Below are 16,425 nucleotides of genomic sequence, written 5' to 3' on the forward strand. Positions count from 1 at the left end.
AACATTCCAGCACCCTACTAAGGTGGGCAGAGCTCAAGTTTCCTAACACACTTTCCCAGGAGCTCTCTGGTTGACCCCACAGATTTATTAATAAACTTCTAATCTGGGAAGAGGTTCCAAGCAGGAAGGAATTAGCTTTACTTTTAGTTGGTGTGAGATCATGGAGAATCTTAAAGAAAACAGCAATAACTACATGATGAAATACCAAATATTCTTATAAGATTCAAACTGTGCTTAAATACATCCAACAGAGCATACTGCAAAATATATGTCCTTTTCTGTTGAGCAGTTTTGCTTTTTGCTCTGGCAAACATTTAAGTGGATTTTGATTTAAAAAAAAAAAAAGCAAGCCTTTTTAAAAATCAAATTTATTGTTATATGTCACTAATCATCCAAGATTCACATTTAAGATGTGAATGGCCCCTCTATTTTGTTTCAAATTGCTCATCAGTCTCTAGTAACCATGTCTGTGGAAATGGCACCAAGATATTTTCTGGCTCGGAATTCGTGAACGTTAAAAGTACAATAATTTCCATTCATACTAACTGGCTTCAAAGTGCAAATGAGTAATCAGTCAGAGGTAAAAACATTGTTCTGATAGAGACAGGAGATGGGTTTTTCCATAAAGTGACCCTGGGCAGGTGACTTAACAACCAAGCTTCAGTTTCTTTCTCTGTAAATGAGGAGATTGGATACATTCAATGTCTTCCAAACTTCAGATTTAAGTACAATCTTCATGAGTGTTGCCAAATATATGTGCCACCTCTTCTACCCATTATTCTATTAATTATTTTTAAATATCCACTTTTTAATATAAATTTATCTTAAAAGGAAATGCTGTACTATAAATGAAAAATTAATATCAGTTGACATAAATGTAGACAACTAAATGAAAGCAAAAGAATGTATTAAATTCTAACTAAATTTGGTGTTGCCAGTTGAAGACTAAGGTCCTATTCTCTGACTAAAAAGGGACCTGTCTACATCATCTACATGGGATACAGTGAGAGTCCACAAAGTAAATAATGAGGCTTTGTGGGCCACAGAGCCGCTGGTGCAAGTAGGTAACTCTGCCATTGTAGCGTAAAAGCAGCCATAGGCCAAATGTAAATGAATGAGTTGGCTGTGTTCCAATAAAACTTTATTTACAAAAATAAGTAATGGGCCAGATGTGGCCCTCAGTCTGTTGTTTGCCAAGCCCTGGATTACATAAGTGTGAAAGACACACTATCACTAAGCAAAGACTTAATCAGTTGAGAGTTGAGAGAGAATTGTAAAAGGAGTTCCTTTCCCAGTTGAAGGTTCAATGGCTCTAAAGCTTTCAGTGTTCCATGTCACCCATTTGGAAAAACCTGGGTTGAATTTTCACATTAAGATTTCATGTTAAACCTCTTCTCTTTATCTTTAGCATCTTGGATAAGGTCAAGGATTTCTCACTTGTGTAAACCCTCAGCACGTTTTTAAGTTGTCTTCCTCCTCCACTGGGATGTCAATGGAGAAAGTGTCTAATGTTTCTCAGACTAAAGGTTCCCAACCCTGCCAGTTTGTTAGAATGGTCTGGGGAGTTTTAGAAATATTTATACCTGATATATCCCTATACCTCAGAGATTCTGATTTTGTAGAATCAGACTGGGACTCCAAATAATTTTGAGTGCAACCAGGGTTGAAAGGCTACTAACCTATATCTTGGCCAGGTTGCCTTCCCCAGAGTCCATCATTTCCTCCATTTGGTATTAAATTCTAAGCGCCCCAAACTATATTTAGCTCAAACTGTTTCACACCTGAAGGTCTTTGGACTTCACTTTCATTTGTGATTCCTGTTATTTCTCCAGCTGAGGTCTGATTGAGCCCTCCCAGACACCTTGGTTAAATTTACTGTTCCTCTTTTCATTCTCTTTGCTTCATCACCCAGAAGGCTTGACACTATTCTCAGCTCAAGATTTCTAGCCAAATACGTTTCCTGTTCCATTCTTCTGTCCCTACCACTGCCACTGACCTTGACATTAATACAAACTGGGCACAAGACCAGGATGCAAAGGGAAAGGCATTCAGTGTATTCTGTAACATACAAAGAAAGAAGATTTCTCGTCCCCTGGAAGGGAAGAGCCCATTTCCCAAGTATCTACAATGTGTCAGGCACTGTGCTAGGTGCTGGGGATAAAAGAGTGAACATGACATATACCTAACCTCCAAAAAGCTTACAGTCTAGGGAAGGAAATAGACTAGTAAAAATATATGCTAATGTATCTGTATAAGGATCTGATAGAACACTCTAGAATGTAGTGTAGCACAAAAAAGAAAGTCAGTAGTGTGCTAGAAAATGTCTCACCACTAGCTCTCTAGGAGAAAACAAAAGCCTAATTTGTGGTACTTGCCAATTCCCATGGTGTAAATACTTTCACCTTGGCTGATTTCAAGTTATCAGCATGACCTCCCCAAGCGGAGTTGGGAAGAGATCACACAATCGGCTCTTGCCAGCTTGCAAAGTCAGCTCCAGCTAGTGGGGCCAACCATCCTGGTTTACCTGGAACTGTCTCAGTTTTAGCACTTAAAGATACACATTCCAGGGAACCCCTCTGTCCTGGGAAATCAAACAGTTTAGCATCAGCACACCACTGGAAGAATTCAGTTCTTCCCAAGAGGATAGGAATGGTTTCAGAAAGGGGAGGCTTCAGCTTATTTGCTTAAGTAGAAACATTTTCCACAGTTGCCAATGGAATCAATGGAAACCAAATGTTTAAAAAAAATGGAGGGTCACAAGGCTCTGTGCTGTCAATCTCAAATTTCTTTGATTCTCTGAGGACTCAGGAAGTGGCAGGGAGGAATCCACTGGGAGCATCCCCTTTTTTCCTCCCCTGTCTCACACTGATAGGCACCTTGGGAATAAAACAACTCAGCAATCCATTTGCATAGATTCTGTCAGGCAGGGAGAAGTGATGTTTTACTTACAAATATATTCGGCAATTTATCAGGCTGAAAAGCAGGCACCCATAAGAAGTAAGCATATTGAAGCCGGGCGCAGTGGCTCATACCTGTAATCCCAGCACTTTGGGAAGCCGGGGCAGGTGGATCACCTGAGGTTGGGAGTTCGAGACCAGCCTGACCAACATAGAGGAACCCCCATCTCTACTAAAAATACAAAAAATTAGCCTGGCATGATGGTGCATGCCTGTAATCCCAGCTACTCGTGAGGCTAAGTCAGGAGAATCTCTTGAACCCAGGAGGTGGAGGTTGCAGTGAGCCAAGATCACACCATCACACTCCAGCCTGGGCAAAAAGAGTGACACTCCATCTCAGAAAAAAACAAAAACAAAAACAAAGAGGTAAGCATATTGGAAACCTTGGCCATCCCACTGGCTCCTTCTCTTTTCAGGCTTCAAAATGTGCCTGCTAAAATTAAGTCCCCTGGCACACTGTCATCCTTTACCTATGATCCCTTCTCTACCTGAAAGGTAAGACACTTTAAGAAAGGGAGAACTGGAAGGCTTGGTGTGACATGAGGATGGGAGGAGAAGAAAGAAGCTTCCTACAGGCCTTTGAAGGGCAGAAGGGCCGCTTTCTCCCCTGCCAGCCCTTATCATAAGGAAACCTCCCTGTCCAGCGCTCTGACATTGTCTTATTTAATCTTCCTGAGATGCTTCAGGGTGGGCAGGTATTAGTACCAGTTTACAAATGAGAGGCAGAAAGCATGATTCCATTAGCATTGGAAGGAATCTTGTGAGCAGAATTTGACAATAGTGCCTATCCTGCATACACACTTTGCTCCACGGGAGATGGCTGTCTGTTTTGCCTTGCAAATAGTGGTGACTTTTTTTTTCATTTTACTTTCTAGTTTCTCATCATCAAGAACATTTATTGATCCTACAGCTATGCAAAGGGTTCTTGGCTTCCCTAGTAATTGACAAGTCTCAGGTCTCAACTAGTGTTTCTGTAAAAGATTATCATTCTAAGAGTTGAACGGAGCTGCTCTCCTCCTCCTCCTCCTCCTCCTCCTCCTCCTCCTCCTCCTCCTCCCCCTCCTCCTCCCCCTCCTCCTCCTCCTCCCCCTCCTCCTCTTCCTCCTCCTCCTCCTCCTCTCACTCTGTCGCCCAGGCTGGAGTGCAGTAGCACAACCACAGCTGACTACCACCTCAACTTCCTGGCTTCAAATGATTCTCCTGCTTCAGCCTCAGCCTCCCAAGTAGCTGGGACTACAGGCACACACCACCATGCCAAGATAAATTTTTAAAAATTTTTTGTAGAGACAGGGTCTCACTATGTTGCCCAGGCTGATCTTGAACTCCTGGGCTCAAGCAATCCTCACATAGTGGCCTCCCAAAGTGCTGGAATTATAGGCATGAGCCACCATACCTGGCCCAGCTTTTCATTATTAAATCTAAAAAAATAATTATTTAGACAAGAACCCAAAAAATCCATTAATGAGAAGTCAACAGTAGAGTTTCCAAATCCAGACTGCGTGGGTTTGAATCCCTATCTCATCATACTTGTGTGTCTTGGTTTTTCTCATCGGCAAAATAGGAGGTAATAATACCTACCTCCTAGGGTTTTCGGGAGAATTAAATGAGTTAGTCATCTGTAAACTGTCTGGACCCATGTCTGGTGCATATGAAGTGCTCTATATTTTGCTGTCATTCTCAATTTTTTTTTTTGAGACGGAGTTTCGCTCTTGTTACCCAGGCTGGAGTGCAATGGCGCGATCTCGGCTCACCTCAACTTCCACCTCCTGGGTTCAAGCAATTCCCCTGCCTCAGCCTCCCGAGTAGCTGGGACTACAGGCACACAACACCATGCCCAGCTAATTTTTGTATTTTTTGTTTTTAGTAGAGACGGGCTTTCACCTTGTTGACCAGGATGGTCTCGATCTCTTGACCTCATGATTCACCCACCTCAGCCTCCCAAAATGCTGGGATTATAGGCGTGAGCCACCACGCCCGGCCTGTCATTCTCAATTTTAAGTTTTCCTCCCATACATCTCTTTTAGACCTTTGGCCCCCGCTACTGCTTATCTATGAGTACAAAGCTATTTCTACTTTAGGACAAGCTATGTAAACAGTCATTTTGAGCTTCCTATAGTAAACTTCCAATTTTAAAGCACTACACAAAGCACCATGCAAAGGACTCACTCAACACTCAACAGGAATCAGGTCAAGATGGAAGAAAGGAATAAAAATAACACTCAGCACTTGCCACGTGTTGAATATCCTGCCAAGCGCTCTTGATACATATTCTTCTAATGACCCATACGAGGTGGGTACTATTATTACCATCTTTCAGATGGGAAAACAGTCTTGGAAAAGATGAGGAGGATAAAATAGCATCATGCCTGGTTCAAAGGTAGATGTCTGTGAGAGAGGAAGCAGAACTTATGTGACCTCGAAGAAGTCCCTTCCCCAAACTGGACTCAGTTTCCCTAACTCTGTAGTGTTCTTAAAATCTATACTAGGCAAGTGTACAATGGAATATTATTCAGCCTCAAAAAAGAAGAAAATTCTGCCATTTGTGACAACTTGAACAAACTGGGAGAACATTATGCTAAGTGAAATAAGCCAGAAAAATAAATACTGCATGAGTCTACTTACATGAGGTACCTAAAATAGTCAAACTCACGGAAGTAAAGAATAGAACTGTGCTTACCAGGGACCAGAGGGAGGGGAAATGAGGCACTATTCAACTGGTACAAAGTTTTGGTTATGCAAGATGAATTTGTTCTACAGATCTGGGGTAAGGCACACTGTACCCTATACTTTATTATGCACTTAAAAAGTTGTTAAGGTCAACTGCAGTAGCTCATGCCTGTAATCCTAACACTTTGAGAGGCCAAGGCTAAAGGATCGCATGAGGCGAGAGGATTACTTGAGGCCAGGAGTTCAAGACCAGCCTGGGCAACATAATGAGACCCTCTCTGTACAAAAATTTTAAAATACAAAATATTGTTTAATCAAGTTAAGTGTTCTTAACACACACACACACACACACACACACACACACGGAAACTTTCATAGCTGATGAAATATTTATTACCTTCATGGTGGTGATGGTGTTAGGAGTGTCCGCCTATGTTGAAATTCGTCAAATTGTATAATTAAATATACAACGTAGTATATGGAAATTATACCTCAGTAAAGATGTTTAAAATTTTTTTCAGGAATTTTGAAAAAAAATCTATACAAGGCAAGCTTAACCAGAATGGCCAATATTGGCGCAAGGTGACGTTAACCAGCAGCAGCAATGTTAACAACTGAAACTGAGAGTCAGGTGTGTTCAAGGCTCTCTCCGGCACACCCTCCCCTGACTCCATTTTGCTCCTGCTTAGCAAGCCCAGGCCACCACCTGGTTCCAATCTTGGCCCTTGTATTTTGATCTAATTTCATGCCAGCTCAAATAGCACCTCTCTGTAGATCAGTGTACAGCAAACCCTCTGCCCTCTGCTCCCTGGCTCTTCCCGGGGGCCCTCCTGGCTCACAGCCCAGATACCAAGCAACCACTGTCAAATATTTACTGAGCAGAGTGCAGCCAGCCAAGGCTTCTGAGGAGCTGCACTGGAAATACTAAACAGTCCAAATGCCACTCCCACTGCATTTTGATAATACTTTCAGAGTTTACAAATGACCCTTACATCCTATGTCACTCAGCATCCCACCTCCTACGTGCCACCACCTGAGTGCTTACTGTAATCCAGCACTGTGCTACTACATCCCAAACACGAATGCATCTACACCTCACACTACCGCAAGAGCAGGTGCATCTCCACTTTAAAGATGAGACAACTAAGGCTCAGAGACGTGGATCAGCTTGCCCAAGGTGGTACAACCAGCAAAGGGCAAAGCAGCAATTGAACAGGGTAGGTCTGACTCCCAAGTCCACACTATGTGGACTATTATGTCATGATTAGATGCAATCATGTTAACACATTCATAGGTCATAGTAAACACCCACGTACACAGACTCTGAAAGCATCAGGCTGCCATCTCTCCCTGGCATGTCTTCCTTCTACCTCCACCTCTCCCTTTTATTTAATTGCTTGCCTAATTCCTACCACCCTTCAAGAACCAGCACAAATGTCAACTCCATAAAAATTCCTTTCTCCTCTCAGCTATTTACACCCAAAAGTGCTTACTGTATCATAATGCAATTGTCATGTGTAAATTGACATGCTTATTTCCCTGGGAACAGGGATCTGGGTAGTGCTTAGCATACAATAGATTTTCAATACCTGTTTGATGAAGGACGATAAGGGAGGAAAGAAAGGAAGAAGAAAAAGAGGAGGAGACAAAGGAGAAAGAGAAGGAAGAATAATTTAGAGGAGAGTCTAATTTTCCTGCAACATATTTCTTCTTAATTAATTCACATGCCTCTCATGAGACAGTCTATTCTTATTGTCCAGACTTGAAGCTATTCAAATAGAAAATCAGGACACAAGGACTGACAAGTATAAATGTGATTAAATGAGTGTATTTTTGGCGGCGTTCTGGAAGATGCTGGTTACTATATAATACATAGAACAACCAATTTGCAAATCATAACCCTCAGCAAACTCCTTCACACACTCCATCCCCAGAATTTGCTGCAACCTGGACGATGTTCCTAGAATGTTCCATTTCTATTATAAGAGTTAAGACTTCCTTGAATTGGACAGGGACAGAAGGCATGTGATCAGGGGTCTGTTTTTCCATTCTGGTTCTTCTTGCTGGGGGCATCAGAATCTTGATTCAAGAGAGCTGACCTCCCTCCTGGGCAATCTGCTCCATGGCAGCAGGCACAGCCCTGAGTTATTTCTCAGCGTGGGTGTTTTCTGCATTCTTTCTGCCAAGGTGACACTGCTTCCTAGGATCAGAGCATCTCAGTTTATTTTCTATGCTTCCTCCTTTGATAAAACTGGAGATCATTCACGCCCTTGTTTTAGATAAGGGAACACAGGAACATAGATACACAGAGAAGGACATGTAGATCTATTAGAAGGAAGCAAAACCAAGGTAGGAAGTCCCCCTAGCCCAGGGGTGCCTTATTCATGTACCAGGCAATGCCTTTCATAGAGCTGACAGCACTTGCTTCCATTCTAGACCCGAGGAACCAGCACGTCACCAGAGTGGTATCCCAGGGAGAGCCTCACACCCCATGAGGTGTGAATAATCACACTTGTCAAATGAGACAGCTAACAAGGTGTGATGTTGAGACATCATGCCAGGCCACCTGGACTCCACCGCAGGACTCCCCCATGTGACATATATGTCTGGAACTTTAGATCCAAACTGCAGGTGACCAGTGAGAAGCCGATCTTTAGAGTGCCATTTACAAGGTGGAAACTCCTCAAGCAGGAAAGGAGTTTGAAATATTCTGGAAAGTTTATTGCTGATTTGCCTTCAACGAATAATCAATTGTTCGCATTTACTAAACCCATGCTGTCAGCCAGGCTTCGATTTAGATGCTTTGCATGAATAACTTTATTTAAATTCTTCCAGGAGACTTACAAGGTAGGCACTATGATTATACCCATTTACCACTCTTAGTTTCTAACTGAAGGCCGGAAAAATGTCATGGGGTGGCAGGTAGCTGGAAAAACACTCCAGGAATCGCAGGGAATTTCATCGTGGCTTTTCTCTCTCTGGGCTCTAGCAAGCCTGGAGCCCCAAGCCATAGGTACAGCGTTAGCAGGGTAATTATGCCTTTTACAGACAATAGTGGCTGCCAGCCAAGCACTAGCACATGTGAGTGGTGCATATGAGTGGTTACTTAATGCGCCTCACATGGCGTGGTTACGTAAAGCGTGGAGTTGTGCATCTGCACTCCAAACCCTTTAAGACATGCTGCGTCGGAAAGCCACCTCACCTACTCCCAACTCAAGTGCAGCCATCTCCCTTATGCCCATGAAGAATGCACATCACAGAGAGGTTCTGTAATTTGCCCGGAGTCACACAGCTAATAAGCAGTTATGCTGGGACTCAAATTCACTCTGACAATAAAGCCACATTCTTCAACTTTACTATTATATCTTCAATGGCCACCTATTATAAATAATGATGCTGCTTGGGGCATTGTAAGATAAATATTTGACAAGTTTGGGAGATATCTATCCATCTGAGATCAAAATGTATGAATTAGAAACCTATATATCTACATATGGTACGTGTGTGCATATAAATATCTTTGTATACATATCTTCCAAACCTGTTAAACCTAAATATGCAGAATTGAAATCTCCATAAATATCACCTTTATGAAATCTTAAAAGTATCACTTTTATGAAATCTTATAAATATCACAAGGCAAAAAGCCAAGAAATGCAAAGAGGCAGGGAAAGGACTAACATTTACGTAGCTCCCCGTGTATCTGGCATTGAAGTTATTTCACGCAAGCCTCAAGACTTGCAATGCAGAGACAGTCCCCATTTTACAGATGAGGAAATGGTGGCTTAGAGGTTCATGGCCCAAGTTCGCACAGCTGCTAAGAGGCAGATCCACATTCAAACCAGGATTCCTGTGGGCTCAAAGCCCAGACTTCTAAAATTATTTTTACCGACATTTAATATCTTGTGCTGTTTTTATCTGTCTCCCGAGTGTCATTTCAAGTACTGTTAAAAAATAAACAAATGGAAAGAAAACAGAACAAGGAACGTTGCCCTGCCTCTTCAGTGTCTCATAGTTGAAAACAAGTGGAACATCCGTGTGGTCTCCTAAATCCTTACAAGCATGTCTGAGCCCATCCTGGAGCCCCTGCAGCCCATTCTATACCTGACTTGCATTCTCACTGATTGCAGAAGTTCTGCTCAGTTGCTTCAGGTTTCAAAAACTATATCTCCTGATAAGCAAACAGGCCTGAGGCCCCATCATCAGCTGTCTATCCCATTAACAATGAACAATGGGCAGGGAATGTCCGCTCCATGTACATCCCTGAGAAGAAGTTCAGTACCAGCTCCTGGGGACAAGCCACTGGACACCAGTTGCATCAGCACTGAGCATCGCTTCTGAATGCGGCCATTGTGGAGGCAGCCCCACCACATAGAGGGGACAGCGCCAAACGGACTGTTTTCTTTTTCTTTCTCTCTTTTAAAATGACATCACATGATTCCTTCACTTCGACATCAGATATCCTGCTGTTACAAGGAACAAGCCTGAATTATCTTCTCAAGCTGATTAGGAAAGATGACTAACGTGGTTAACAGTGGTTCCCGCAGGGAGTCAGGGGACTGGGACTTCAGTCTGCCCTGCTGATGGTGGTGCCTCTGATACAGAGTCCTACCCACATTATTTGTAAAGAAAAAAATAAAGAGAAGGCCGGGTGTGGTGGCTAGTACCTGTAATCCCAGCACTTGGGAGGCCAAGGTGGATGGATCACTTGAGCTCAGGAGTTTGAGACCAGCCTGAGCAACATGGTGAAACCCCATCTCTACTAAAAATACAAAATTAGCCAGGCACAGTGGCATGTGCTGGTAATCCCAGCTACTTGGGTGGCTGAGGCAGGAGAATAGCTTGAACCTGGGAAGCAGAGGCTGCAGTGAGCTGAAATTGTACCACTGCACTCCAGCCTGGGTGATAGACTGAGACCCTGTCTCAAAAAAAATTTTTAAAGAAAGAAAAAAAGAAAAAATTAAGTCCCAATTTTATCTCCATTCATAACACATGACTCAACACTCTCCTGCTGCACCTCCCAGATATCAGAGTTATTTTGGATCAAATGACACTTATTTACTAGGTTTTTTTGTCTTGGGCATGTTTAGAGCATTCTTTTGTCTCACCCCTGAGCTCCTACAACTCTATGATATTTGTATCATGGAACAGCCTCCCTAAAACAGGAAGGGGATGAGGGACAGGCATGTCGTGTTAGATCTGCCAGAATCAGAAACTCTGGTTCTAGCCCCGGCTCCCACTCAACCTGCCTGGCCAGGTGGCCTTAGACAACTCTCCACATGGCCTCCACAAGCCCTCCCAGCTCCTTTGTGCAAATGAGGAAAAGGTGACCCTCCAGGGGAAGCAGTCCTGCCAGCATCAGGCGTGGCAAAGTGTGCCCCCAGCTCAGTTCTGCCCCAGACCCTCAGCCAGGGCATAACCCGCACAACCATTGGCAGAGCTCCATTTCTCTGTTTCAGCATGTCAGTTGTGAAGTGGGACAGATCATGTGTCCCACCAAATTCTCTGCACTGATGAGACTAACAGGACATAGAGAACAGCTTCTGAAGTAGCCTATTGATAGGAGATTTCTGTTGCCCTGGTTCAATTCACCCTCACTTCCTGGGCACTCCATAATACTTTGGATGAAAAGCAAAGACACCGTTATGATTTTGAAGTTACTACTTCCACACTCAGAGGACCAGCTCCTTCAGAATTTGATCGAAAGCAGGGTGGGCTTTATAAGTGTGCAGCCTGTGCAACTGCACAGGACCCCATGCTCGGAAGGGCTCTGTGCTTGGTTTAATACTCTCATATTACCCTGTTGAAATTCTTAGTCCTTTTTGAGCAAGGAACCCTGCACTTTCATTTTGTACTAAGCCCAGCAAATGATGTAGCTAGTCCTATCAACAAGACTTCAAAAGCACCAAATAGCTTTCTTATATCTCACAACAGATTTGGATAAGGAAAACAGCAGGTGTCATTCTGTGACTTTAGAGTCATCCGACCCCTCTGTCGGATCATGGAAGCTCCAGTCATAGAATGCAAGGCAGTATTGACTACTGCTCAGAGCACAGGCTTTAGGAGGCAAATTGAGCTGGGTGCAGTCCTGCATCCTGCAAGACCTCAAACAAATGATCTAACCTGCCTGAACCCAGGTTTCCTTATTTGGCAGATAGACTAGTAATACCTACTCTTCCCTATGCATAATGAAGAAAGATCTATAAACTGCCTGGCATACAGCAGGTGTACAACAATGACATTCCCCTTCCTGGCTTGTTTCAGGGACAGATGCTTCAAGATGGGCCATGCCCTCACATTCCACAAGTCAGGGAGGTGATAGGTGGCCCTGAAGATCCTTTCTGCTCTAGGAGTCTATAATTCTTCATTAACCAAAGCCTCAAGCCAGCTCACCTTCAGTCCACAGATATTAGCTAGGACACTTTGAATCACAAGGATGCACCAAACTCATATTAACTTAAACCAAGGAAGTTTGCTAGTTAATGAAACTGGGAAGCCCAAGGACACAGACACTGCCGTGTCTGAGGATTTGCACTGTGTTATATTCTCTCTCTGTCTCTGTCTCTGTCTCTGTCTCTGTCTCTGTCTCTGTCTCTCTCTCTCTCTCTCTCTCTCTCTCTCTCTCTCTCTCTCCCCCCCCCTCGCTCTCTCTCTCTCTCCCCCTCTCTCTCCCCTCCACCGCCCACTTTATGTAGTGGACAAAATGCCGCTAAGAGCCCTAGACTCACTCACTTTCACCCTAGCAGACCCAGTAGGAGAGAGACATGTATCTCTCTCAGTATCTATATATCAGCCAAGGGAAAGACTCTAATTGACTCAAATTCTGCTTGGATTACATCTACACAGCTGAACCAATCCTGACTGCCAGAGTCACAGGGCACGTGCCCACATGGGTGACCAAGGGCAGGACAAAGGGGTTCGAGCCTCATGACTGGCAGCCCCCAAGAGACCATACAATGGGGGAAGGGGAAATAAGGAAAATAAGGATACTGTGCAGAGAAAGGCAACATCCCCACTGAGCCGCATGCAGTTTACTGTTCACTTCCACTAGGTGCCGAAGGAAATGAGGCCGGGGAGAGTTGAACCGCACTGGTACCGCCAGCAGCGCTTAAACCAGCCTTACAGAAGGATAGAAAATATATGGACATGCTGGGCACGGTGGCTCATGCCTGTAATCCCAGCACTTTGGGAGGCTGAGGCGGGCAGATTGCCCGAGCTCAGGAGTTCAAGACCAGCCTGGGAAACATGGCAAAACCCCATCTCTACTAAAAATACAAGAAATTAGCCAGGTGTGGTGGCATGCACCTACAATCCCAACTACTGGGGAGGCTGAGGCATGAGAATCACTTGAACTCAGGAGGCAGAAGTTGTAGCAAGCTGAGATCACATCATTTCACTCCAGCCTGGATGACAGAGTGAGACTCTGTCTAAAATTGAAAAAAAAGTAAGAAAGAAAAGAAAATATATGGACACGTATCACTTAGGAGAAGCTCTGTGAGAAAAGGCAAAGGCAGGAAACTCGGGGTGTGTTCCTAGCTACCAGCTGCGTAACTGCAATTAACCTCACAGGTTTCCATTTTTGTGCTCCCAAAAATTTCCTTTTTAAGAAACTTTAAGTAAAAATGAATGTCAATTGAAAGGAAAATAAAAAGTAAACAATAATTTGCTTATTATTGAGACACAGGTAACTGTGGGTGCAATAGTGCATGTATTATGCCAATGACTGAAGTATGGGAAACAGCTCAGCACAGTATATAAACATGACTTTATCTTCCTAAGGAGCACTAAAACCAAAACTGTGCTTTTACTGGTTCCTATAGTGTCTCCAACAAACCAAAATATATGTCTCTCCTTGTATGGATGGCAAAGATCCAAGTCACCAAATGAACCTGTAGTAAGATCCTAGAACCCTCAGCTTCTGACCTATTCCTTAGACATAGCTGTGTCTCGTGGCAAGTGGGGAGAACCATCAATCCAGGACACTGGCCCACAGTATTATTCTTTGTATCAGAGGCAGACACACAAAGGTGAGGTTGATATGAAAATCCCTCATTGCAGAGCTGGCCAGGATGATTGTCTTTGAGAACAGAGGGACCCATTCTCCTGGTCATCCAAAGCCAGCTGGCCCCAAGGAGTACCAGCCACCTCTCTGGGGCAGAGTCTCCCCAGCTGATTTCCACATGTGCCAGTGTGTGGAGTGATTGGTCCCTGGTTAGGATGACTGCTTGGTCCTCTAGTTTGCTACCGATTTTACCCAGAGATCATTTAGCCATGTCTATATTGTCATCTCACCTTTTCAATTATTTTTCCAGGCTAAAGCAAGCAGTCCTCAGGGTTTTGATGTGGATCAAGATGCCAAAAAGCTGAACAAAGCCTGCAAAGGAATGGGTATGAGAGACATTTTGTTGCTAATTTACTTCTGAAGTTGATTAAACTTGGTCTCCTGTCCAACTTTCCCATGATGTTAGGAAGGGGACATCTCACCATCTGTGTATTCCAAGCTAACTCAAGTCAATCACTTCCATTGACCTCTTTATTAAAGTTCTTGAAATTATAGTCAGATCCTGTTACTTTTCAGGATTCTATATAAGAGTTAAGAGTTGGATAGTGTGACATTTAATTCGACCTTGAGGTGAGAGAACCCTCATGAGAAGTACAGTTCATACAATCCTGGTGTATTAGTCTGTTCTCACACTGCTAATAAAGACATATCTGAGACAGGGTAATTTACAAACAGAAAGAGGTTTATAGGCTGGGTGTGGTGGCTCACACCTGTAATCCCAGCACTTTGGGAGGCCAAGGCGGGCAGATCACCTGACGTCAGGTGTTCAGGAACAGCCTGATCAACATGGAGAAACCCTGTCTCTACTAAAAATACAAAATTAGCCAGGCATAGTGGTGCATGCCTGTAATCCCAGCTACTTGGGAGGCTGAGGCAGGAGAATCGCTTGAATCCAGGAGGCAGAGGTTGTGGTGAGCCAAGATAGCACCATTGCACTACAGCCTGGGCAACAAGAGCAAAACTGTCTCAAAAAAGAAAAAAAAAAAAGAGAGAGAGAGAGATTTAATGGACTCACAATTCCACATGGCTGAGGAGGCCTCACAAGCATGACAGAAGATGAAACAAGAGCAGAGGGACTTCTTACATGGCGGCAGGCAAGAGAGAATTGAGAACCAAGTGAAAGAGGTTTACCCTTATGAAACCACCTAATCTCGTGAGACTTATTCACTACCACGAGAACAGTAGGAAGAAAACCAGCCCCATGATTTAATTATCTCCCACCGGGTCCCTCTCACAACATGTGGGAATTATAGGAGCTATAATTCAAGATGAGATTTGGGTGAGAACACAGCCAAACCATCTCACCTGGTATGATCTAAACCTCTCTGATCCCCTCCCTGGGAGATGATGGGGAAATTGAGTCTGATGAGAGCTGGATTAGGGACCTCGAAGCAGCATGTAGAAGTAGATCAAATGAGTGCAAAATTGGCCAAGAGCAACAATCAAGAGTTGAAAATGGAGAAGCTGTTTATATCCTAAGGGTCAGTGCATGGCCAAGACGGGGGAACTCAGCAAGAAGTCAAAACTAAGGCAGACCAGGGACCAGGGTGGGATGAGGGAGAGAGCTTCTCGGTCTAGGGCCATGAAGAGAGGTCCTATGATTCAAGGAAGCTGCTCATGACACAAGGTCTAGTCCCAGAAGCCTGGGAGAGGGTAAGATCCAAAGCACAGATGCAAGGATTTCCCTTGAACAGGACAGAGAGAGAAGGCGCTGAGACTGACAGCTGGAGTAGATAACTTCATGGTGTTGTTGGCGGAGAAACTGAAGGCACCCATGTCTGGTAACCTGACATTGCTTACTGAGTGGGAGGTGAGGTTATCTGCTGAAGAGAAGGGTTTGACAATGGGGCTTGTGTGGTGGCTTGAAATAGCCCTTGAGTAGCAGAGAAGGGGTAGACAATCAGCAGAAACAACTGATGCACACTGAGGGGCACACTGAGTAAAGAGATCATGGTTTCTCATGGCTCCAGACCATGTGGTTGTGTGATTTTCCCCTGTAGCCTTGAAGGTAAAATGAGAAATTGATTGACCCGGGTTTGCTGATCAGGAGTTCCAGAACAACAAGCAAGTGAAATCACTGAAGAGGACAGAGGGGTCAAAGGGCAAAGTGGATTCGTTTCCCAGATTTTCTTTTTTACATTATTGAGAAACTGTTAAGCTCTCAGGCATTGGGCTAAGCACTCCATATACAAATCTCAACAAGTTCTTACAAAAATCAATTTTCCAGCTGAGGAAACTAAGGATCTTCCATGTTAAGTAAGACAGTCAGTCACCAAGCCAGTAAGTGGGGAACACCGGGAGTGAACCTACTCTCAACACTCACTCCAAATGCCACTGATTTAGAGACATCCTAGCTAGGGCTCCTCAGCCACATGGCTGCAGTCCTGGAGGGGAGGGGGACAGACTAAGAAGACATTGCTCAGTATCATTAACAACAGGTAGGAGCCATCTCAGTCCACAGAATGTTTTATTAATTTTTCTGCTTATTGAGATATAATTTGCAAACCATAAAATTCACCCTTTTGCAGCATGCAATTCAGAGTTTTAGTATATTCACAAGATTTTGAAACCATCACCACTAATTCCAGAACATTTCATCACCCCAGAAATAAACCCCACACCTATTAGCAGCCCCTCCCTCCCTTCAGCTCCAGGCAATCACTATGCAGAGGCCAGCATCTCATTGTGCATATACACAGAGCCCAGCAGAGCCTATATGAAAGAATGTGTATGTATGAA

General features: G+C 43.9%; 1 protein-coding gene across 4 annotated transcripts in view; it reads left to right on the forward strand.

Moving 5' to 3' along the window:
* ANXA13 (annexin A13) overlaps positions 1-16,425 on the forward strand; it is a 56,655-nt gene that overhangs the window by 10,276 nt on the left and 29,954 nt on the right. For all 4 annotated transcript variants that reach the window (XR_008477248.2, XR_008477249.2, XM_035276834.3 and 1 more), the window contains one exon: positions 13,937-14,012. Coding sequence is in view for 2 of the 4 variants with exons in the window: in XM_035276834.3 (XP_035132725.1) it covers positions 13,937-14,012 (76 nt within the window). In the remaining 2 variants the exon portion in view is untranslated. The remainder of the gene's footprint in view (positions 1-13,936; positions 14,013-16,425) is intronic.

The sequence above is a fragment of the Callithrix jacchus genome, chromosome 16 (genome assembly GCF_049354715.1).
Source record: "Callithrix jacchus isolate 240 chromosome 16, calJac240_pri, whole genome shotgun sequence".
Classification (NCBI taxonomy): Eukaryota; Metazoa; Chordata; class Mammalia; order Primates; family Cebidae; genus Callithrix; species Callithrix jacchus.